The sequence below is a fragment of the Engystomops pustulosus genome, chromosome 3 (assembly GCF_040894005.1).
Source record: "Engystomops pustulosus chromosome 3, aEngPut4.maternal, whole genome shotgun sequence".
NCBI classification, from domain to species: Eukaryota; Metazoa; Chordata; class Amphibia; order Anura; family Leptodactylidae; genus Engystomops; species Engystomops pustulosus.
In genome coordinates, this window is record NC_092413.1 from 152,735,786 (window position 1) to 152,759,136 (window position 23,351).

The 23,351-nt window shown below is 39.5% G+C and overlaps 1 protein-coding gene across 1 annotated transcript in view; it reads right to left on the reverse strand.

The window, feature by feature from the left end:
• The window catches only part of LOC140122119 (probable cation-transporting ATPase 13A5), a 49,431-nt gene extending 29,454 nt beyond the window's left edge, over window positions 1-19,977 (reverse strand). The window contains exons 1-12 of the mRNA XM_072142607.1: window positions 19,829-19,977; window positions 16,615-16,788; window positions 16,330-16,461; window positions 15,067-15,137; window positions 14,904-14,984; window positions 13,253-13,322; window positions 8,496-8,630; window positions 8,342-8,414; window positions 6,980-7,111; window positions 5,947-6,117; window positions 4,276-4,433; window positions 533-721 (exon numbers count right to left, since the gene is read on the reverse strand). Coding sequence (XP_071998708.1) covers window positions 533-721; window positions 4,276-4,433; window positions 5,947-6,117; window positions 6,980-7,111; window positions 8,342-8,414; window positions 8,496-8,630; window positions 13,253-13,322; window positions 14,904-14,984; window positions 15,067-15,137; window positions 16,330-16,461; window positions 16,615-16,788; window positions 19,829-19,876 — 1,434 coding nt within the window. The 5' untranslated portion in view covers window positions 19,877-19,977. The remainder of the gene's footprint in view (window positions 1-532; window positions 722-4,275; window positions 4,434-5,946; window positions 6,118-6,979; window positions 7,112-8,341; window positions 8,415-8,495; window positions 8,631-13,252; window positions 13,323-14,903; window positions 14,985-15,066; window positions 15,138-16,329; window positions 16,462-16,614; window positions 16,789-19,828) is intronic.
• Between the last annotated feature and the right edge of the window lie 3,374 nt (window positions 19,978-23,351).

Genomic DNA, 23,351 nt, shown 5'->3' on the forward strand with positions numbered 1-23,351 from the left:
TTATGTATCACTTTTTTTATACACTTGGTCCAGGGCAGGTGTAAAGGAAGGAATTTATTTTATGGACTCTGTTTTAACATGTAAATTGGAATAATTTCTCATGCTTAAAATGTTTAAAATTTTGCACACAATCCTGCTGAACTTTGAAAATGTGGGCTGTTTTTTCTTTTTAAATTAATAAATTGTTGCATTTTAGCAATTTTTTTTCCTGAAATATATTGGTTACATCTAAGGGTAAGGTCACACATGACAAACACATCACAATAGCAGATTTGTATAATTACATTGCTTTGAACATTTACATTGGCATTTACAAAACACATGTAAACACACATGTTAACAAATGCATTTTGTAAATGCAACATTGTTTTTAGAGGGCTTAAAATGCAGGCTTGTGTCCATGTGGATTTGAGACATTTGCAACAAAAAGTCTCCAAAAAAATCTAAAAGTTGCGTCTGCCAGGATAGTGAAAACTAAAAAAAATTAGACAAATATGCTAATTACAGAACAAAATGAAACTTACTTACTTACTTTATCAAAACATACAAGATTGAGCTGCCCAGCTACATTGATCCTTTGAGGACTGATGCAGAAAATGTTCTTTTTCTTTAATCTTGTCTGACCATACAGAAGGCAAAGTGTAAGAGATGCCGGAAGGGTTGGGTTAACTGCAACTGTCAGCATCAGAAATGACATAAGCACAATGTCATGTACACTAGCCTGAGAAAGAAGGAATAGAATAAAAATATTATATATATATATATATATATATATATATATATATATATATATATATATAACTTTAATCAACTGTAATTTAAATTAGTTAATCTTCATTTCGCCAAGTTATTGTTATAGTTACATTGCTATTTGTTTCCCCTCCTTCCTTCCTATTCTTCACCTACATCCTGTCCCCTTGTTCTACTCACACTCTCAGCAAAAATATAGACATTGATCACACCTTTTGGGTTTAATAGACATGTAACTTTATTACTGAAATTCCATTGTATACATTGTTTTTTCTATGACTTTCAATAAAACCAATGTTCAAAAAAAAAATATGAATAAATGGCGAGGCAGGATTTTGTGGAGGTGATCTCACAATATCTAACTGGAGGTCAAGGTCTTCATTAATTTAGGGTAATTGTGATTGCTGAGTGCACAGATTTCCTCTCAACTACATAGATGTGATGTTTTATTCGCCCATTGCGTAGGTGATTGAGTTATTGCGGATCTCCAGTGTAGAAGAATGAGGAATTTCGCTGCCAGAAACATCAAGAGCCATAAAAGCTTATTATAATTGTCATGCCAGGGGCATTTAATCTGTGCATTCAGGGGAAGTGCAGTTGGGCAAAGATGGGCAAAGATGTCATATCATAGATTCAACTGACTAGAATGGGTGGATTATTGGGCAATCTCACCAGATATGTAAGAGGTCCCTTCACTTTCTTGACATCTCCAGCATGAAGAAGGTATGTTAGCATCATATTTGTGTAGGACAACAGGGGTTCTGTACCACCTACTAGTTTGTAGATAGTCTTATAGCTAGGGCTTTTTCCTGATCCATAAAAGAGCAATCCATCTGTCTTTCCCAGGCCTGCAAGAAAGTTTGTCTGTAATCGGATGGGCCAGATAGAAAATTTGTATAGAAGTAGACACTACATTAAAGATTGGTGAGAGTGAGAAGGTAGAAATCATGACGGAATATGATGGCACTATATAAATAAAGATTATTATTATTAAATAATTTCGATCCCGTAGGCAATTTCCTTTCTGAGAAATAGACTTAAAATTTTACACTAATTGATAGTGTGTAATAGAGTGTATTGAAAAGTGGGTAGTGATAGCGGTGGAAATGCCCCATCCTCCCAATACTCAAAACTCTCATATTCAGGCCAAGTAAATCTCCAAATTTCATAAAAAGTAAAGAGGGTAGCATTTGAACTTCTAATTCTTAATGACTATGCTACAACTCTTCTGATGTCTTACTCTGGACGTTTAAAGAATTGATCATAGAGGAGTTTTTGAAGGTGGAGAGTAGGAGATGTTTAAGAGTTTCTGACTACAGACTCCTCCATTAACACATATACTTTGTATGGAGGATTTTGGATGTCAGTCTATTACTTGATGAAGTTGAATGGATATCTACAAAGCTAATACCCATTAGGTGCTTAGGCCTGATCATAGTGCAATAGATAATTCTGTACCCTGTCATCTTCCGAACATATTTGAGGAAAATGTGTCTAACAGTATGAAATAAGGGAAGTTGGAGGTAAATCAGAAGCACCTGTAAAATATAAGTTGTCTAAGGCACATATCATTTTGTTGAGATTGAATTTCCTGATCCAGGAAATTTATGGTATTTTCCATTCTTTAATTGTGAATGAGAAAAAGCCAGTGATTTATATCTTAATGACTTTTAACCTCATTATCATTTTGTGTAATCATTTTTTGCTCTCCACCTTCAAAAATCTATAAATTCCTTATTTTTCCATGTACAGAGCTATGTGAGGGTATCATAGTGACAGTATTTAATATTCCACGCCGTGAACTGGGAAGTGGAAAAATTCCTAATGCAGTGAAATTGGTGAAAAAATATATTTGCGCCATATTCTTGTGGGCTTGTATTTTATGGCTTTCACTATGCACCACAAGGGACATATCTACTTTATTCTATGGGTTGGTATGATCACAGTGATACCAAATTCATATAGGTTTTAGAATAATTTCAAACATTTACAAAAACTAAAACCTCCTGTACAATTTTTTTTTTATTTTGCCATCTTCTGGAACTAATCATTTTTTGCATGTTTTAGTGTACGGAGCTGTGGGCAATGTCATTTATTGCAACTTTTGATGATGTTTTCAATGCTGCCATTTTGCGGACTGTACGGCCATTTGATCACTTTTTATATTTGTCAAAGTGGCAAAAAGGGGCACTTTCTATTTTGGCCGCTATTTTTTGTTATGGGGTTAAAAGGTGGGAATAACCATTATTCTATTTTGATAGAACAGACATTTTGGAATGTGGCGATATCCAACATGTTTATGATTTTTACTGTTTATTTATATCAATTCTAGGGAAAGAGGGGTTATTTGAATTTTTATGTTCTTTTAATTTAATTTTTTAAAACCTTTTTTTTTTTTTTTTAAAGACCCTCTAAGGTATTTTAACCTTAGGTTGTCTGATTGATCCTACCATATACTGCATTACAACAGTATATGTGGATTTTACACATCATATATCACAATGTGCAAATTGCACATTGTAATAGATGGTATAAAATGACTTACATCTTTGTAAGACCCAAAGCTGTCATAGAGACTGATCGTCACCCCTGATGCTTCCTGGATTTAAATGCCTCCGGCAGCTTTGTCGGGGGCATTTACATAGTTAACACAACCAATTGGTGCTAGCACCGACCACGGGTGTTACCGACTGGTGTTTGCAATAAGCAGCAAAACCCACCTGGTACAGAGAAGCCTCAGCCCATGAGCCATCTCCATTCTCCCACTTCTGATGTGCACCATACTATTATGGCGCATGTCCGTAAGCGGTTAAAACCCATGTACATACTGGTAAAAAATTGAAAGCTCTGGGAGACATTTAGTATTAACTTAAGGTGGGAGAATACAAAACCCGGGGTTTGAAGTGATGAAGTATAAGTTGACATTTATTCTCTTAACTATGGTGTGTTGATGCAACATGGAATTGATAGCAGAAACCTAAAAACAAGATTGACTCATTTTAAGCAGAAATGTTCTCAGGATATGCAGATTGGGATAAATAGTTAATATTGGATGCATGATTGGACATTCAGCATGGAGTCCTTCTTCTAATTAACAACATTTTAAAATAGAATGATAAAATATTTTTACATATTTGTGACCCTAATTCTGAGGTTGTGCATATGGATTGATGGCAGAAAATCAAATGAAAAGGAAAAAAAAGCATCAACATATGTTCCTAAACATAATAATGATAATAACACATGTATTTATAAGTGCTCTTGAAACTTTCATGCTCAAACATCTTATCAATTTAAAAAGCTTTACGAAAACTGTTATGCTAATAACAATGTTTTGTTTACAATTATAAAATCTTTTTGTGTAACAAAAATAATCCAAAGTATGTCACGATGTCTAGGGAAATATTTATAATTGTCTGATATAGCCACATGCATCATAGCAAGTACTATAATCTTTTATCATAATAATATAAAAAGAAAATAATAATATTTTGTTTTGTTTATACAGCTTAACAATATACATACCCCATTCTTTACGTGCACAGCTGCAGTATAGATAACTCCAAATAGAGCAGATGCCACAAGTATGGTGAGAAACCTAATAGCCTCTCTATGTAGTTTAACATTCATTGGTTTGTTATATAGAATGGCTCTTACTAAATCCCCCTTTGCAGTATTGAATCCTAATAAAACATAAACCGTAAAACATTGTAATAAATTGAACTATTTAACTACAGAATAATTAAGTTGACACATTTTCTTAAATTTAAACTTTGTGATGTTTTTAATTGTTATGTCATTCTCATTATGTTTCCACAGTTAGAGGTAAATAATTTGAAAATTGGAATTCTACTACATAGTACTGAAATACTTTCCAAATTGTCTCTTGCATATGTTAAGAGACTGTTTTTCCTGGAATAATTGTATAATTTTTAATTTTATAAATTTTATGTAAAATTTATAACACTTCAGCTTTTTTTTTCCACTGATCCAATGTTGTTGGTGAAAAAAACAAAAAAAGAAAGGGCTTGAAATATTTTTCCAGATCACTGACCACATATCAGTAGGAAATAAACTGAAATGTGAAATAGCCTATTGAAAGAATGTTTCAGTAAGGCAACATTGAAAACAAGTCTCTATGTATCCGTCTCTATGTATCCGTTTACTCCATAAATAGTCTCTATTTCTCAAAATGTTTCCAATCCAACCAAGACAAAGAATTCTTATAGTATACAAAGTTAGGACCGTACAATATACACAGTGGGGCACATTTACTTACCCGGTCCAGTCGCGATCCAGCGGCGCGTTCTCTGCTCTGGATTCGGGTCCGGCCGGGATTTATGAATGTAGTTCTTCCGCCGTCCACCAGGTGGCGCTGCTGCGCTGAAAGTCATCTCATCGCGCCGGAATGCACCACCTCGGACCAGGTGAAGGTAAGCGCTCCCCAAGCGACACTTTTTCGTTTTTTAAATGCGGCGGTTTTTCCGAATACGTCGGGTTTTCGTTCGGCCACGCCCCCCGATTTCCGTCGCGCGCATGCCGGCGCCGATGCGCCACAATCCGATCGTGTGCGCCACAATCCCTGGGCAATTCAGGTGCAATCGGCGCAAATCGGAAATATTCGGGTAACACGTCGGGAAAACGCGAATCGGGCCCTTAGTAAATGACCCCCAGTATGTATTGTTCTTACAATATACACAATGGGACAGATTTACTTACCTGGTCCATTCGCGATCCAGTGGCGCGTTCTCTGCAGTGGATTCGGGTCCGGCCGGGATTCACTAAGGTATTTCCTCCGACGTCCACCAGGTGTCGCAGCTGCGCTGAAAACCATCGGATTGCACTGGAGTTCACCAAGCTATCGTGGGTGAAGGTAAGCGTGTGTCGAGCGACACTTTTTTTTAAAATGCTGCGGCTTTGAAAAGTCGGCGCGGGTGCGCCGCAATCCGATCACATGCACCAATCCCGGGGCAATTCAGGAAAAATTGGCGCAAATCGGAAATATTTGGGAAACACGTCGGGAAAACGCGAATGACCCCCAATATGTAATATACACTGCTAAGGATTTGCCTTATATATGCATTACATTGGAAATTGTGCACACTGAAACTGATTCCAGATCTTTTGAGTTATATATGTTTAGTATACTATTCCAACAACACTAGATTTGATACTATATAACTAAGTTATACCCACCTGTTTGCAGAACTACGGCTTTTACATGGTCATTACTATTCTTTTTAGTCTGGATGACCTCAGTGCCACAGTACAGGACATGTTTTTTGTAGTCTTCCCCACTTTGTGCCATCCATGGAATGGAGCTATTAACATTTGGAAGTGGTGTCTTTGTCACTGGAGTACTTTCACCTTGAAAGATACATTTTATGTAAACAATTCATATATGAGTTTCCCCAGCCCTTGTGCACACAGTCACAGAAAGTTGTCACATAACTTATCACTAAGGGAGGAGCTTTTTATTATTATTACTATTATTATTATTATTATTATTATCATTATCATTAGATTAGTGGAGTGCTGTTATTATTTTTGAGCTAAAAGTTTCCTAATCTGGACATAGAACCTTAGAAGACAGCCAGAGTGACCTTTGAGTTTTGGGTTATCTCTTTTACCCAGATGACTTATGTTAGTGGGAACCAGCTCTTGTAAAAGTACTGGTTCTTCCAATCGACATCCATTAGGACATGTGGGGGTTGTGGTGCTCTTTGAGAGCAGCATGTTTTTTACCTGTCTACTTGTCTGTGCCTGAACACAATTTTGCCTCTGAGCTCCACCTGCAATTCTTTCTTCTTAGTGCCCTGTTTTTTTTTTACTGATGTGCAATGACAGCTGTGATATCTTATATAGACAGGCGTGTATTTTTCCAAATTCAGTCTGAAAAGCTGAATTTAATATATGTGGACACAATCAGCACGAAGAATCCAAAAAAAAAAAACCCTTGTACTTACATTCATGGTCCTTCCCAGTGTCTCCCGCTACCATCACGGCCGGCCAGAAGCTGGTCTGAGAGAGATTTGTGCCCTGTAAAAAAACGGGAGCAAGGCACAGCAAGACGGCAGCACGGGGCACCAGGAGGGACCTAGGAGCTAAGTACAAGTTTATTTATTTTAGGCAGCGCCATCCAGCCAATCCCTTTTGGCAGTAAAGCCTAAAACATCAATGCCTAAGAATAAGAATGATGAAAAAAATGCATTAATGATATCCACATTACCGGTTAACATTGCTTCATTGACAGTGCAACCTCCACTGATTAAAATAGCATCACATGGTAAGTAAAGCTTGTTTCCACCCAGAACAATGACATCTCCAGGAACCAGGGACTGAGACTGAACTTCTTCTAGTTCTTTAAAAAGCACAAAATAAACAAATGTGTAATTATTGCTAAGTAAAATAAAGCAATGTATCACCCTCTAATTCTATTATGTTAAGTATATATAGTAGTAACAGAACTTTTATAATGCATTAAGAGGCTGCTTTTAGATGTGTTTCTTGAAGGTAAATCCTTAACTTATTCTATGACTCATTTTCAATTGTATCTTTAAAAAACTTTTACACAATACAGAAAGAACACAACTAGAAAAAAGCAAATCAAATTGAATGAAGTGGAATTCAATCTGCATTTCATGAAAAATGAGAATCTTCATGATACTGAATTTCCTAATGTGACTTGACGTACACAAGTTCCTAGAACAACCCCCTGGAGACCTTTAAGGTATTACCTGACTCTTTGCCTTAGTTGCGTCAGAATTTATGCCAAGACAATGAGGCTCTCAAAAAGCAGTACTAACTTGGTTTGGTGGTGTGGATTCCCCTGGTTGTGAACCAGAGCTGCAGTTCCCTGTGAGTGTCTGCCATATGGCACTTTTTCTGGGACTTTGGTAGGAGCTGGTCCCTCCCAGGGGACTTAGAAAGGGCCTTATTTTTTGATAAACTCCAAAGTTCCAAGGCAACTAGTCATGCCACAAACAGCTCCATGATGTCAGATAAGAGTTCCACTATCCCTTTGTCTTGTCAAAGAACATTGGTATTGTCCCACATCTCTCAAGGTCCTTTAACATGGGCGTGGTGAGTGAATTGGGACAATTATGAGATTCCTTGCTTGAACTTCCTAGAACCATTCTTGGCATGGCCTGGCTATTTGTTCAGGCAGAATTTCTGTACAAAGCACAAGGATGTTGTACCAGGCCTTAGCAGTAAGGGCTCCTGGAGATCAGTGGTTTATACAACTTCCTGGAGACCTTTCTAGTACAGGAAAAACGCCACCTGGCAGACCATCCATGGGACCTGTAACTCAGGCTCACCATGTTGAATAAGGTTCTAGGAGGCTGGCTACTTTTTGAGAACCTCCCAGTCCAGACAGAAATTCTGCCAAGACCCTGATAAAGCACCAGACCATGACAAAAAGGACTCCAGGAGGTCAATCTTGTCTTCCACAACTGTCTGGTTCAGATCAATAAGATTTTTTATACATGAATAAAATTTGACAAACTGGTCTTATTGATTTTTTTTTTAATTTTTTTTTCTATGCACAACTAGCATGCACAGTGCATAACTCTATTCTCTTAATGTTTACCTCCATTTTTATGAAGAACTGAAACCAAAATGCTGTTATAGGATGTTGACATTCTGTGCAATTTAACCGATTGCTAAAGAGGAAATAAAAATTGTGTATTTAAGAAATCCAAATGAATACAATATTGCTTTTTAGAAGATACATGTTTACATACCTTTCTTAAAGTATATACAGTTGCAGAAATAGACATGAAGGTCATGAATAAAATAGCCAAGCTATATTCCAGGTATGATGTAGCAAACCATATAATTAATGAGTAGGCTTGGAATACATAAAATGGGTTAAAAACCTGTGAATAGAAAAAAAGAATAGGAAGAATAGGAAAATAACATACTTGCCAAAAATTTCACATGTTTCTCCTATAAGCCCAGGTTATGATACAATTCAATGCCCTAAAACTACCTAGCAACCCAATTTGCTGCTGGTCATGTAGCAAATCACTTACTAATCACTTAACATTATTTTTCAAACTCTATTAGGTCTTGTATTTTGCAATATGAGTTGCAATTTTGAAAGACTGCTTTTTTAGGTTACATAATATCTCACTAAAAAACTTGTTGTTAAGTTGGTGGAAAACAAATAAGATGTGTGTTGTTCTTAACTCTCAATCCGCATAAAATTTTTTTAAAGAGTTTCCATATTTCAACAATACTGGTGCATCACTCATGCCAGAAGTAATATAAATGCCAGACAAAATGCAGGTGCAGGTTTTATTAAATCTGGAAGGCTATGAAGCCCTGCCTAATCTTGTCTGTTCCCGGGACACCACCCATAAGTTTATAGTCGCGAACAAGGCTCTAAAGTGCAATAAAGTCAATTTCAATAGTTTGTACTATAAATTGTGACTTTATGGTGCAAACTGCCCTTTAGTTTTGATACTTTAGTTTTCACTTAAAATCAAGTATCGACCTTATAAAATATAAAGAAGATTTCTGTAACATCATAGTTTTACTATTAAGTGAATGGCTTTCCCCACAAAAAAAGTAAGATAAATAGATACCGTATATACTCGAGTATAAGCTAACCCGAGAATAAGCCGAGACCCCTAATTTTACCACCAAAAACTGGGAAAAACTACTGACTCGAGTATAAGCCGAGTGTGGGAAATGCATTGGTCAAACCCCCCCAGTAGTATACAGCCTGCCAGCCCCCGGTAGTATACAGCCTGTCCCCAGTAGTATACAGCCTGCCCCCAGTAGTATACAGCCTGTCAGCCCCCAGTAGTATACAGCCTACCAGCCCCCAGTATTATACAGCCTGCCAGCCCCCAGTAGTATACAGCCTGCCAGCCCCCAGAAGAATACAGCCTGTCAGCCCCCAGTAGTATACAGCCTGCCAGCCCCAATAGTATACAGCCTGCCAGCCCCCAGTAGTATACAGCCTGCCAGCCCCAGTAGTATACAGCCTGCCCCCAGTTGTATACAGCCTGTCAGCCCCCATTAGTATACAGCCTGCCAGCCCCCAGAAGAATACAGCTTGCCATCCCCCATGTAGTATTTAGCAGCCCCTAGTAGTATACAGCCTGCCAGCCCCCCTGTAGTATACAGCAGCCCCTAGTAGTATACAGCAGCCCCCATGTAGTATACAGCAGCCCCCATGTAGTATACAGCAAGCCCCCATGTAGTATACAGCAGCCCCTAGTAGTATACAGCAAGCCCCTAGTAGTATACAGCAAGCCCCTAGTAGTATACAGCCAGCCTGCCCCCACGGCCCTTAAAAAAATAAACTTAAATACTCATCCTCCGATGTCAGCGTGGCTCCCCGATGTCGGCGCGGCTCCCCGATGTCCCCGATGTCAGTGTGTTCCGTCTTCTTTCTTCTCCGCGGCGCTTATTCTCTCTTCTTTCTTCCGGCATGGACGCGGCCATCTTTTCTTCTAGCAGGCGCATACTATGACGCGGCCGCTGCTGACGTCATAGTATGCGCGGCCACGAAGAAAACATGGCCGCTTCCATGACAGAAGAAAGAAGAGAGAAGAAGAGCCGCGGAGAAGAAAGAAGACGGGACACGGGAGCCGCGCCGACATCGGGAAGCCGCGCTGACATCTGAGGGTGAGTATTTAAGTTTATTTTTTTTAAGTGGGTAATTTTTTTTTGTAATAGACTTGTGTATAAGCCGAGGGGACGTTTTTCAGCACATTTTTTGCTGAAAATCTCGGCTTATACACGAGTATATACGGTAATAAAAATAAAACTTTTAATGCATGGAGAAATTTTGGTTGGCTTATGTTGAATAGAATTACAGCATTTAAAAACTGTGACACAGAAAGAATTCAATGTGCTCTTGTAAAGAATTAGGATTTTTTTTTCCTTTTCTGCTGATTCAGCCCTTCATGAGGGATAAATACAGATAATTACATTATATTTGCACAAGCCTCATGCAGATACCAGGTATATACATATCCTGATATGACACTTATACAAAACTTTAAAAGATCCGATCTAGTGTTGAGTGGACTCGAACTGCAAACCCACAAACTCAAACAATGAACAAGCACTGCTGTTCATTATTCGGGTCTGTGAAAGAGAACTAAGCTACTTGATTGACTGGTGAAGCCGCTTAGCAATGACAGGCATGTCCTACGTAGGCATGCCAGTGGCTGGTTGGGCTGGACTTCTGACTCCAGCCAGGCACTTTTAACCCCTTACCGATATGTGATGTAATAGTACATCACATGCCGGGTAGGGCATGGAGAGGGTTCACGGGCTGAGCTCTCTCCATAGCCATAGCCATTGTGGCTTAAAAAAAAAGACGCCGCTATCTTGGCAAGGAACGTTGCTCCCCGTGATGTCATCTGCGGGCGGTGATCCGTCGCCATTACAGCTTTGGGGCGCTGTCGTGATTAGCACTTTTTATTAATTTTCACGGGTCCCCAGGTGATGTGTTCCTGGCTTGAGTTCCAGTGTTCCTTCCACTGCGGTTCTCCCGCTGTCACCACGGGCTTGGACTGTGTCCTTCATTATTACCTTGGCTGCCACTGCGGGCTAGTCGCATCTGTGGAACCACCTGATGGCACCCCGCCACAGCAAGCCCATCCCGCTTTGCGGCGGGCTCTGGTGAAGACCAGGTGCTACTTAGACTCTGGTCCCAGGTGTTGGCTAGTACCATCTCCTGCGGTGGTCCAGAGGGTCCACAGCCCCAGAACCTTGACATTAATGAGGAGGCAAATCCCTATATACTGCATACTGTAGTATGGCAGTATATTATAGGATTGAAAAGACAAACTAGGGTTAAAGTACTTGAGGGAGAATGAAAAATAGTAAAAATAAAAATTAAAAATTAAAAAAAAATTATAATAAAAAAACCTGAAAATTCTAATTACCCCAGTTAAACTCCCAGGGGAGTTTGGGACATTTAATTTTTTTTTTGTTGCATGAGCCGTTGGTGACACTTTAAGAACATGACTTTATCAGTTCTTGGGGCTTCCATAAAGACTATCAGCATCAGTGAAATGTGGTACACATTAGGGGACAGAACATTGTTTGTATGGGTTGTATGGAAGTATCTTGCTTTGCTAGAGATTATATTTTTGCAGTATTAGTGGTAAAATAGTATAAAGTATTGTTTTATGGGAATATGCCTTGTAAAGTTAGAACTGGAGATCCAGAAAACCATTTTGAATATTCCTTACACATCTCAACAGAAGAAAACAAGCAAACTATAATATATAGCTGGTTGTGTGCTATCTAATTGGTTTGGCTTTGGGACACAAACTAAGGACGTTATACCTGGATCTCTGGTATTCATTCTTTTACCCCTATACAGGGATCTGGACTTCAATGAGGAGTTTCCATACATCTGCAATGTGTTCTTCACACATATTGTTCTTCACATACTACTGTGAAGAACACCGTTCAGCACACGTGTCTTCGGATAAGTTAGCAGATGTACGGAAACATCTACAATGTGTTCTTCACTTAAATGATCCTGTGTTCACCGAAGAACACATTGCAGATGTTTCCATATATCTGATAACTTATCAGAAGACAATTTGCATTGACTCGAGCAGTTATCAAGCGGGCCAAAAAATTGGTCCGAGCAACGAGCCGTTTCAAGTATGCTAATACTCGAATGAGCATCAAGCTAGGACGAGTATGCTCGCTCATCTCTAATAAACAGGGAGAGGGTCGTGGCAGGCAGCACAGGTTCAGAATACAAGGGATCGATATACCAGCAATCACAGAACAAGAACACAGTCAGGGACAATCCAGAGGTCACACACAGGAAAACAACAGAAACAAACACCATACAACAGGAATTAGAACTAGGAACCTTTTTTTAGCCGCTGGTAGCAGGGCATGCTTGGCAATTAGGCAGGAGGTGCACTTAGATTGGCTAGAACTCACTGCTAGAACATGCCCTGCTGCTTCATGAAGGGGAGAGAGGTGCCACCCATGGCCCAAGGAAGCTAGAGCATGACTTATGAGGAGTGGGATAGGGATGTAACCCATTTGTAGCTTTACACAAACTTAATACCTCTGAGCATTTTCGTCACTATAATAATTTTATTTTAGACCAAACAGGAGCAAAATCTGTTTGATAAATGCCCCTTACTACGTTTCCATTCCATCCAACAAAAGATGTATATAACCGATTGATTGATCACAAGGAGTGCTTCATGAAGGGAAGAGAGGTGCCGCCCACGGTCAAAGGGAGATAGAGCATGGCAGGTGAGGAGCGGGATAGAGATGGAACCTGTTGCTAGTTTTACAAAAACAAAATAAATATTTTTTTATTGTTGAAAGATTTAAACCTTTACACTGGAAATTTATACAGTATGAATGTTTAAACACATAACTGGATAATTTTTTATTCATTTTAACAATATTTTGTAGAAAATAACTCACATCATTGCTGCTACATTTTATATGCTGACAATCTTTTAGTAAACACTAAGAAATCTTAACCTACCTCTTTTGACAGCAGTTTCCATACAGGAATGATCTTTACTGTAATTGTATTCAGTCCACAGATTTGTTGTCTGTCCAAAAATAACATAACTTAACTTAAAATATCATAACACTTGCAAAACATTGACACATAATACAGTATTTTGTATTTGTGTGAATAGAGTATAACCAATGTATACTAAAAGAAAACAAGCTTTTTCAATATTTTTTTACTGCAGTTGCTTTCAATTTGTCCCATTTAATGCAGACCAAGTATTATGAATCTTTAACTAGACATGAACTGATTTATTCTTGGGGCAACTTTAACCAGACAATAATAATAATAAAGCCCCGTACCAGAAAATATGTAACAAAGAAGACAATGGGTTATAACAAAAACCACCGATCAGAAAATAAATAATAAAATAGAATTTTAGAAATCAGATGAAAATGAATGATGCAGACCCCAGAACAACCAACAGCCAATAATAAAGATTCCACACCAGATTATAACTAATAATAAACCCAGAAGATTCCAGAACAGACATTAAATAATAATATAAAAACCAGACCAGACATTGGGAGAAACCGAAATACTTACCTAACCTCCTAACCTCCAGATGCCATACTGTAGTAATGCAGGTGCAACACCCCTGCCAATGCGCAAGGCAGAGGAGTGTTTGTGAATAAGCCCCTGTATCATTCGGTACACCCACAGGTAAGTAGCAGTGGTAGTTTCTGCCTGGACATTATTTAATGTTATTATCCAATGATGTTCCACCTTTGTAACTGGAGTGTGATTGGAGAGTGAGACCACCTTCCCAGAGTGTAACAAAACCCCTGGACACGAAGTGACAAGCTCTCTTTAGACCTAGCTCCTGACAGAGGAGCATCTCTTTAGGCCCAGCTCTCACCACATGAGGAGCTCTTAGGCCCCAGTTCCTGAGACAGGAGCACCTCTTCTACAACACTGCGTGACCAGAGACAGTGTGAGATACACCTTCAGTGTCTCACACAGAGCTACTTCCTAGGATTAAAGCTGCAGCTTCCATGATTGGACACAGCTGCCTCCCAGCCTGCATCTGCAACCAGGCTGGTGAACAAACTCCTGAGGTTCGTTTGGCTTGTTGCCGGCTGTTGTTCAAATAAAAAACTGTAAGTTATTTTTGCACAACGTTGCCTCCGTCTGGTCCCTAATACGGCTGTAACATCAAGGGCTTCCCCATTCACCACCCAGGGACTCATACTGCGGACATTAAGGGGTTCCCCAGGGAGAACCAGTACATCAGCCTCTCCCTCATCTAATTTCTTGCACACACCACCCGCTGGAGACCAGCCAGGCTGTGGGACAGCCCTCTGGTCCCCATACCAAGCACCGTGACACTAGCTTGCCTAAGCCGCAACCTCCAGCATTTTCATCATTATAATTGTTTATTTTTTTTTAAACCAAACAGGGGCAGGAAAATAATTGCAATTCCTGGAGATTTTGGGGCTTGTACTCCAGTTTTCTGGTGTAAAAGCCCCAAAATCTCCAGGAATTGCAATTATTGATAAATATTCCCCAATAAGTGTAATTCTCTGTGAAACCATTACATAAACTGGAAAATCCCTTGAGCGTGAAACTACAAATTAAACTAAATCATTAAAATGGGGCATTGATATGGTGCACATACCTGACTTTTTGTTCTTCTTTGGTTAAGCCAAAACCGTATTTCGAGTGTATATCCAAGCAAGAAAGGTTTTCTTCCAAAACTCTAAATTAACAACAAACAGCATTTATGAAAGTTTTATTATTTAATATATATTTAGTATCTTTTGTATTCCTGATCTACTCACCCAATTTTAATAAACTTGCTCTCAGATGGGATCCAGGCATAACGTATTTTTTGTACTTGTATATATCTCACCTGATTGGATATATGAGTAAAACCCGTAAACCATAAATATATGTATATATTATTAAAGTAGAATACAGTATATCTGTAACTGTAGCACACAACTCTAGTGAAACGTTTGTAGAAAACATCTTTTGTGAATGAGGACTGTAAAGACATTTAATGAGGGTTGACCACTCTACTTCAAGTTTTTTTTATTGTGTGTGTGTCTGGGGGGGACATAATTTTACATAATTTCTCAATATTTCTCAATATACATTTTTTGAAATGTCAGTTAAAAAATTGCTGGTCATGGAGGATAATGTGATTCTAAATGTCCATGACCGGTGCATTCTCTTCTTCCAGGACCTTATGATAGTATTAAGTCTCATTACTATCCCTCCATGTACTATACTAGGGCAATGATAGGACACCACGTATCTCTGGTACAGGGCAGTGACAGACTAAGTTGTGAAAGGAGAAGTGGCTTGATGGAGTGTATCACATGTTTCCCCCTAACTGCAGTACAGGAAAATGATGAGAATGAATACAGTCATGGTCATGGCCACTTATCACATGACCTTTCATCTTCAGCCATTTTATGGAAATGAATGTCTGGATGATAAGAGAAAATGTATCTCTGAACCAGGAGTTTTACGTTACTTATCAGGAGAGTGATGCATAACATTTAATAGAAGTGAATTGGTACATTACCTAATATCCTATCCTCCTATGAATTATAAATCCGTGCAAAAAACAGAATGCAAAGAAAGGGGGCATAAATGGGGTCAAAAGAGATAGGGCATTATGGATGGAGCAGGGGCATTAGGAATAGGACAAAGAGGGGGCATTCAGAATTGAAACAAAAGAGAGGAGCCATTTTGAATGTGGTATAACAGGGGGCATTATAAATTATGGCAAAAAGAGGAGGCATTAATTAAGAATGAGGGCAAAAGAGGAGGTACTTAATAAAAATTGTTACAAAAGCATGTATACTAAGTAGAAGAGCAAAAATGTGTGCTTACTAAGACAGTGGGCATTAAACAGGGGATAATATGTAAGTGAGAAGGAAGGGGACAGTATCTCTGAGGGTACTTTCACATGGTGTGTTCGTGGACAATTCTTGGACAGTTTTTTTTAAACACAACGAAAACACAAAATCAACAATGATCACAACATTTTAAATAAAACAAACATTGCTAATAGATACAGTAGATATATTTACCTTGCTTTCTGGTTCCATTATAGATTTATGAACAATCGAACTTTCATTGCTTATAACTGGATTCCCAGGTTTAGCTGTTCTATCAAGATTTACCTTGATCACCAAATTCTTCATATAGTCTTTAAGTTCTCCCTGAACAATGATTTAAAATCGTAGAGAAATGTAGAGGGAAGAGGTAATATTTTGTTATTGGTCTGGGATAGAAATCAGTTGACCCAGCTAATTGTAACAAACTATTCATGCTAATTTGATAAATGAATATATATATATATATACTGTACTTACAGTGGATCGTAGCAAGACTGTATCAGCATCTGCTAAATTACATGGAACACAGTGACACCAAACATCCAGCTCTGGCTTCCAATAACAGAACAATTTAAAGAGTCCTAAAGAAAATATGTAACCCAGGAAACATAAAACTTTCCTCCACCTCTCTGATTTGTATCCATATATCTCCTGAAAATAAAAATAATAAAATGATAAATTAAACTGGACTGATATAAAACTTAGTTTTTATGTAGTGTATATTGAATTTAACTCCAAATACATATAACAATGTGGAAACTCTGAAATGCATTCAGAAATTTCCGGAAGTTTCCAAAGAATTATAATTGACTGCTCATGGTTTTCATATCCTTTATAGCTCATACACGATCCTTAGTTATTTTTTTTCACACATTATGTGTCTCCCACTCCACTCTTCTTAAAACTGTTTCCAACATTTCTCCACTGAATAACCCAAACATAATGTAAATAAATGCAATCCTGAAAATAAATGTACCCTGAAAGACCACCTGCTTTGGGTTGCCTACAACATGCATTAACCACAAGTTGGTTTTGACCCCTTTCTGTCCGACTCTGCTAGTCTGTGTGTATCTGTTGTTTGCCTCTTAGTGTTCACCACCACTGAGTTATCCACCACTTACCTAGTCCAACAGCTAGTGCCAAGCCTGTTGTGGTTGCGCGGTTGTTGAATAAGTATTGACATAATGGCAGATAGGCTAACAACTTTCGCTCTTAAGTTATTATCAAAACAAACCAAAATAGATTCATTAAGGGAAGGAAAATCACCAAAAATGTAAGGCAATTACAGACAGTTATAGACTAGGCTAAAAAATCTTCCAGAGTGGTTGCTGTTGAAAAAGGCTCAGGAGAGCCGAAACGCGTCCAGAATTATTAAATGGATGCTATACTTGTACCTACAATAAAAAAGAGTTAAAAGCTACCTTATAGTGCCGGGACCATTTCTTTCATTTGGATACACTGCTTATATTAGTTATTTGGCTTTCTTAGAGAACAATGATTTCAAAGCTAAAGTGCAAATCTTTATTCAATGGAAACCTAGTGAGACATTTATCGTAGCTAAGGAAACAGGGATGACAGGGAGGCCAATTGTCTCTAGTATTGTTCAATTAAGCTGCAGAGCAATTCTCCATGGTTATTTAGTAGAATAATGAATTGGAAGACAGTATAGTACGTAAACAGGAATGGAATATTAACCTATTCACCAGCAACATGCTTATCTTCCTGGGATATAAATTAAATATTTGAAATATTGATTAATTTGGGCTCCCTCTCAGTTTTAAAAAACAAAGGAGTGAGATACAAACTACTATAACTGTATGAATTTCCATTACTTTATGCACAAGTTAGTAAAACTCTGGAATGTAAAATGCTAAAAAAATACACACTGATTAAGACAAAAACTATTTAACAATGAAAAATCGAAAATAATATCCTACATGTATAAAACATAGATATATTTCACAGGTTCAGGAATAGATTATAAAAATATGATAACATGCAAAAATTAAATAGATGCAGAACTTTATCCTGAAAATATATATTTTTAAGATTATAAAAAGGGCTCATCACAGTTATTACAGGAACAGCAGATAAAACAAATTTCCAGTAAGATAGCACAATAAAGTACAAAACTAAGGTAAATGCCCTAACTGTAATTTCTGGACTTTCTCCATAATAGTGAATTAAAGGGGTATTCTCGTCTGGGCATTCACATTCAGTTTCATTAATCGGCCATATATAAACATTTCTTCAATTAGATGTTATTAAAAAAAAATGTTCCTGTGTGAAGATAATTTCTCATAAATGTTGCCATGTTGTCCCTTAGAAACAAGATAGCTTCCTCGGATACGGCCACCTCTACTGGAGAGATTGCACAAAGAAATACATTGTTTTTGTATATGAAATGTCCGGGGAGTTGCTGCAGGTCCTACAGCCGTCCTGTGGTAATGATAGCTGAATCCTGGTGGTCCGGCAGGACTCTATAGCGCAAGTCTGGCCACTGCTGCCAGAGTGTGACGTGGTCGTATCCGAGGAAGCTATCTCGTTTCTAAGGGACAACATGACTACATTTATGAGAAATTATCTTCACATAGGAACATTTTTTTTATTAACATCCAATTGAAGAAAATGTTTATATATGGCAAATGAATTTAATTAAATGTAAATGCCCTGATGGGAATACCCCTTTAATGCTATAAGGTGACTCACTGTATAAATGAAGACATAATGATAGAAGATTACAATATAGCTTAGAATACAAGGCTATACCTATTTCACAATATTGAAAAAGACAGTACATCAAAGGTTATCAGTAGCAAAAATCTTAAACTTTTAAACTACAGTATTTTTCGGACAATAAGGTGCACCGGAGTATAAGGCGCACCATCAATAAATGCCTGCTAAAATGTCTAGGTTCATATATAAGGCGCACTGGACTATAAGGCGCACCTGATTATAAGGATGAATGACCAGCAGGTGGCAGACCTGTGCACAGTTCAAGGCAGCTGTTGTCTGTCAGTACGGTTCACATATAAGGCGCACTGGACTATAACGCGCACCTTTGATTTCTGAGAAAATCGAAGGATTTTTTTGTGCGCCTTATAGTCCAAAAAATACGGTAGTCAAGAAAAAACCCTACCAAGTATAGAAAGAACAATATCTTCTATGTTATGATAAGGATTGAGGGTGAGCAGGAAAAAGGAAACATAAAATACAGTGGTAAGAAAAAAAGTGAAGAATGAGATGGAAGATGAAGGAAAAAAAGGCTGAGAAACAGATAACTATACATTAGGTTGAAATTACAAAAAATGGTGAGAATGAATACCAGCTCATTTACATTTTAGTGCCATCACAACATAAATGAGGGATGTGAGGGATGGGGGAGACAGAAGAGAAAAATGAAATGAATGCAAATGTGAAATTGTATGTTTGTTACTGAGTTTTGTCTCACTTTTCATTTGATAATGTTTTCTATTCCCTGTTTTGTATATATAGAAAAACATTCCTATAATTGAAAAAAAAAGTAGTAACAAAACAGGATCACTAGAGAGGTAAACAATAGTCTTACTGTTTGCTTCTCCTAGTACGTAACATCAAACCATTCCACACAACACTAAGTACAATAACTAACAACTTGGGAATCTGCTGAGACCTGCAGTTTTCTGCTTGTGTTTCCCCCATGAGCACTCACCATTTCATTCTCCTCTCCTTGGTTAAGTACAGCCTGATTTTCTGCCATCCCTGCATGTGCCAGGGCCACAGTGTGCAGCTCAGGGAGAATATGTAGCAAGACTTAATCCCCACTGCCCTGCAGACTAGTAACTCACATACTGTTATTTCCTCTGAGAACAGCCCATTCATTTGCCTAAGGACCCTTATTGGACCTTGTTGTTACCTAGGAGGTCTATGTTGTATTTAAAGCAATAAATACATCTAAGAATAGACTTGAATTGTGTATTATCACCTTATGACTGTATGACTCCTTATTGACCTTTCATTGCGCATCTCACACGTAATAATTAGAGATGAGCGAGCACTAAAATGCTCGGGTACTCGTTATTCGAGACGAACTTTTCCCGATGCTCGAGTGCTCGTCTCGAATAACGAGCCCCATTGAAGTCAATGGGAGACTCAAGCATTTTTTAAGGGGACCGAGGCTCTGCACAGGGAAGCTTGGCCAAACACCTGGAAACCTCAGAAAAGGATGGAAACACCACGGAAATGGACAGGAAACAGCAGGGGCAGCATGCATGGATGCCTCTGAGGCTGCTTAAACGCACCATTATGCCAAAATTATGGGCAACAGCATGGCCATGACAGAGTGACAGAATGAAGCTAGATAGCATCTAAAACAGCCAATAATTGACCCTGACACTATAGGGGACGGCATGCAGAGGCAGCGGCAGCAGCGGCAGGCTAGAGAGTGGCATGTCGACATACCCTAAATGGACTCAGGCTTCAAACCAATGGGTGGCAGAGAGGAACCAAAGGAGGTGAGCAAGAAGTGCTGAAATGATTTCCTCTGTGAACAAAAGGTTGACGGTATATTTAGTCGATAACACAGCATGGTGGCGACATAGTGACCAAGTTCCATAACGTATCTGGTGAAACACCCGAAAAATGAGCCTGACACAGCTCGTTTGATAAGGGGACGACATTTGGAGGCAGCCATGAAGAGGACTTCCATGATTAAGAGCGACAGTATGGGGCATCCATATTGCGCTTCTATGATTGCAACTGCAGGTCTCCAGCATGGCGGCGACAGACGCGCCGAGTTCCACTATGTATCTGGTGAAACACCTGAAAATTCTGCCTGACACAGCTCGTTTGATAAGGGGATGATGTGCTGCATATCCTCTCGTGCTCCAGCGTCTGGGGTATAGACAGTTGAAAGTTGCGCATGGAGACATTGGTGGACGCTGTGGAGGCGAAATGGACGGGAAACAGCAGGGGCAGCATGTATGGATGCCTCTGAGGCTGCCTAATCTTGGGATGGAGCTGGCGGTCCGCTGACAGGCGAGCTTTCGCCTGTCCAAGCCCCTGTCTCTCGGCTCCTCCCCACCCAAAATGGGCCTGGGGGCCAGAAGCGTTTACTTTGAAAAAATTATAATTTTCAAAGCAGGCGGGGTCGTTTGAATATTTCACCTAGGAATAATGGAATAGCATAGTGGTTCTATTTTTAATTGTTTTTACGGAAATGGTTCCATGATTAAGAGCGACAGTATGGGGCATCCATATTGCGCTGCTATGATTGCAACTTCAGGTCTCCAGCATGGCGGCGACAGATGGGCCGCGTTCCACTATGTATCTGGTGAATCACCTGAAAATTCTGCCTGACACAGCTCGTTTGATAAGGGGACCATGTATGGAGGCAGTGAACTAGTAGTAGATTAAAGGTGCTGCAGTTAAAACTATGTTAGTTGGATCTTGGGATGGAGCTGGCGCTCCGCTGCCAGGCGAGCTTTCGCCAATCCAAGCCCCTGTCTCTAGGCTACTCCCCAAACAGCACTTCTAAGAACCTTTTGTATAAGATCAAGTGTAGTAGCGTTCTTATAAGTTTGAAATATGGCGGGTGAGGGGAATGTAAACAGATGCGCAAGAAGCGCTGAAATAATATCGGTAAATGATAAAAGTTTGCCAGTATATTTTGTGGATTACACAGCAGGGTGGCGACAAAGTTAACAAGTTTGATGTGGAATGCCCTGTAATAGCTCTTGGGCGGTGTGCCTTTTATCGCCTAGGCTCAGCAGTTTGAGCACCGCCTGCTGTCGCTTAGCGATGGCACTGCTGCTGTGCCTAGAGCTACCGACTGATGGCGCCATGCCCACGGATGGTAATTCGGAGGAGGAGGAGGTGGAGGAGGGGTGGGAGGAGGAGGAGGTATAGTAGGCCTTAAAGACCTGGACCGAGGTAGGCCCCGCAATCCTCGGCGTCGGCAGTATATGACCAGCCCCAGGGTCAGACTCGGTCCCAGCCTCCACCAAGTTAAGTGTAGTAGCGTTCTTATAAGTTTGGGATATGGCGGGAGAGGGGAATGTAAACAGATGCGCAAGAAGCGCTGAAATAATATCGGTAAATGGTAAAATTTTGGCAGTATATTTTGTGGATTACACAGCAGTGTAATCAACAGATGCGCAAGAAGCGCTGAAATAATATCGGTTAATCATAAAAGTTTGCCAGTATATTTTGTGGATAACACAGCAGGGTGGCGACAAAGTTAACAACTTTGATGTGGAATCCATGAAAACAACCCAAATTTCTGCCTGACACACTTTGTTTGATAAGGGGACGATGTATGGGCAGCTATATGGACGACTTTTGGAGGTAGCAATGGAGACAACGTGTGGAGGCTGCTATGGAGACAATTTAATTTGGATAGTGCCTGTATGTGGCAGTCCAAAAAAGTTTTCAAACCAGAGGAGCAGGTAGGTGGCCCTCCAGAAAAATGAAATAGATTGAGTGCCTGTATTTGGCAGTCCAAAAAAGTTTTCAAACCAGAGGAGCAGGTAGGTGGCCCTCCAGAAAAATTGAATAGATTGAGTGCCTGTATGTGGCAGTCCCAAAAATTGTTTAAAACAGAGGACCGGGTAGGTGGCCCTCCAGAAAAATTAAATGCATAGAGTACTATAGCTAGAGCCAGTGGGCCCTGTCAAAAAATAGCCAGTTTCCTCTGCTTTAGTGTACAAAGAGGAGGAGAAGGAGGAAAATGAGGAGGAGGAGTGCATAAATTATTCAGGTTGAGCTTCCTTCACCTGGTGGAGATTGGAAATTATGAGAAATCCAGGCTTTATTCATCTTAATAAGCGTCAGCCTGTCAGCGCTGTCAGTTGACAGGCGTGTACGCTTATCGGTGATGTTGCCACCAGCTGCACTGAAAACCCGCTCGGACAACACGCTAGCGGCAGGGCAGGCAAGAACCTCCAAGGCGTACAGCGCCAGTTCGTGCCACATGTCCAGCTTTGAAACCCAGTAGTTGTAGGGAGCTGTGTGATCATTTAGGACGATGGTATGGTCAGCTATGTACTCCCTCACCATCTTTCTGTAAAGATCAGCCCTACTCTGCCGAGACTGGGGACAGGTGACAGTGTCTTGCTGGGGTGACATAAAACTGGCAAAGGCCTTGTAAAGCGTACCCCTGCAAGTGCTGGACAAGCTGCCTGCTCGCCTACTCTCCCTCGCTACTTGTCCCGCAGAACTACGCACTCTGCCGCTAG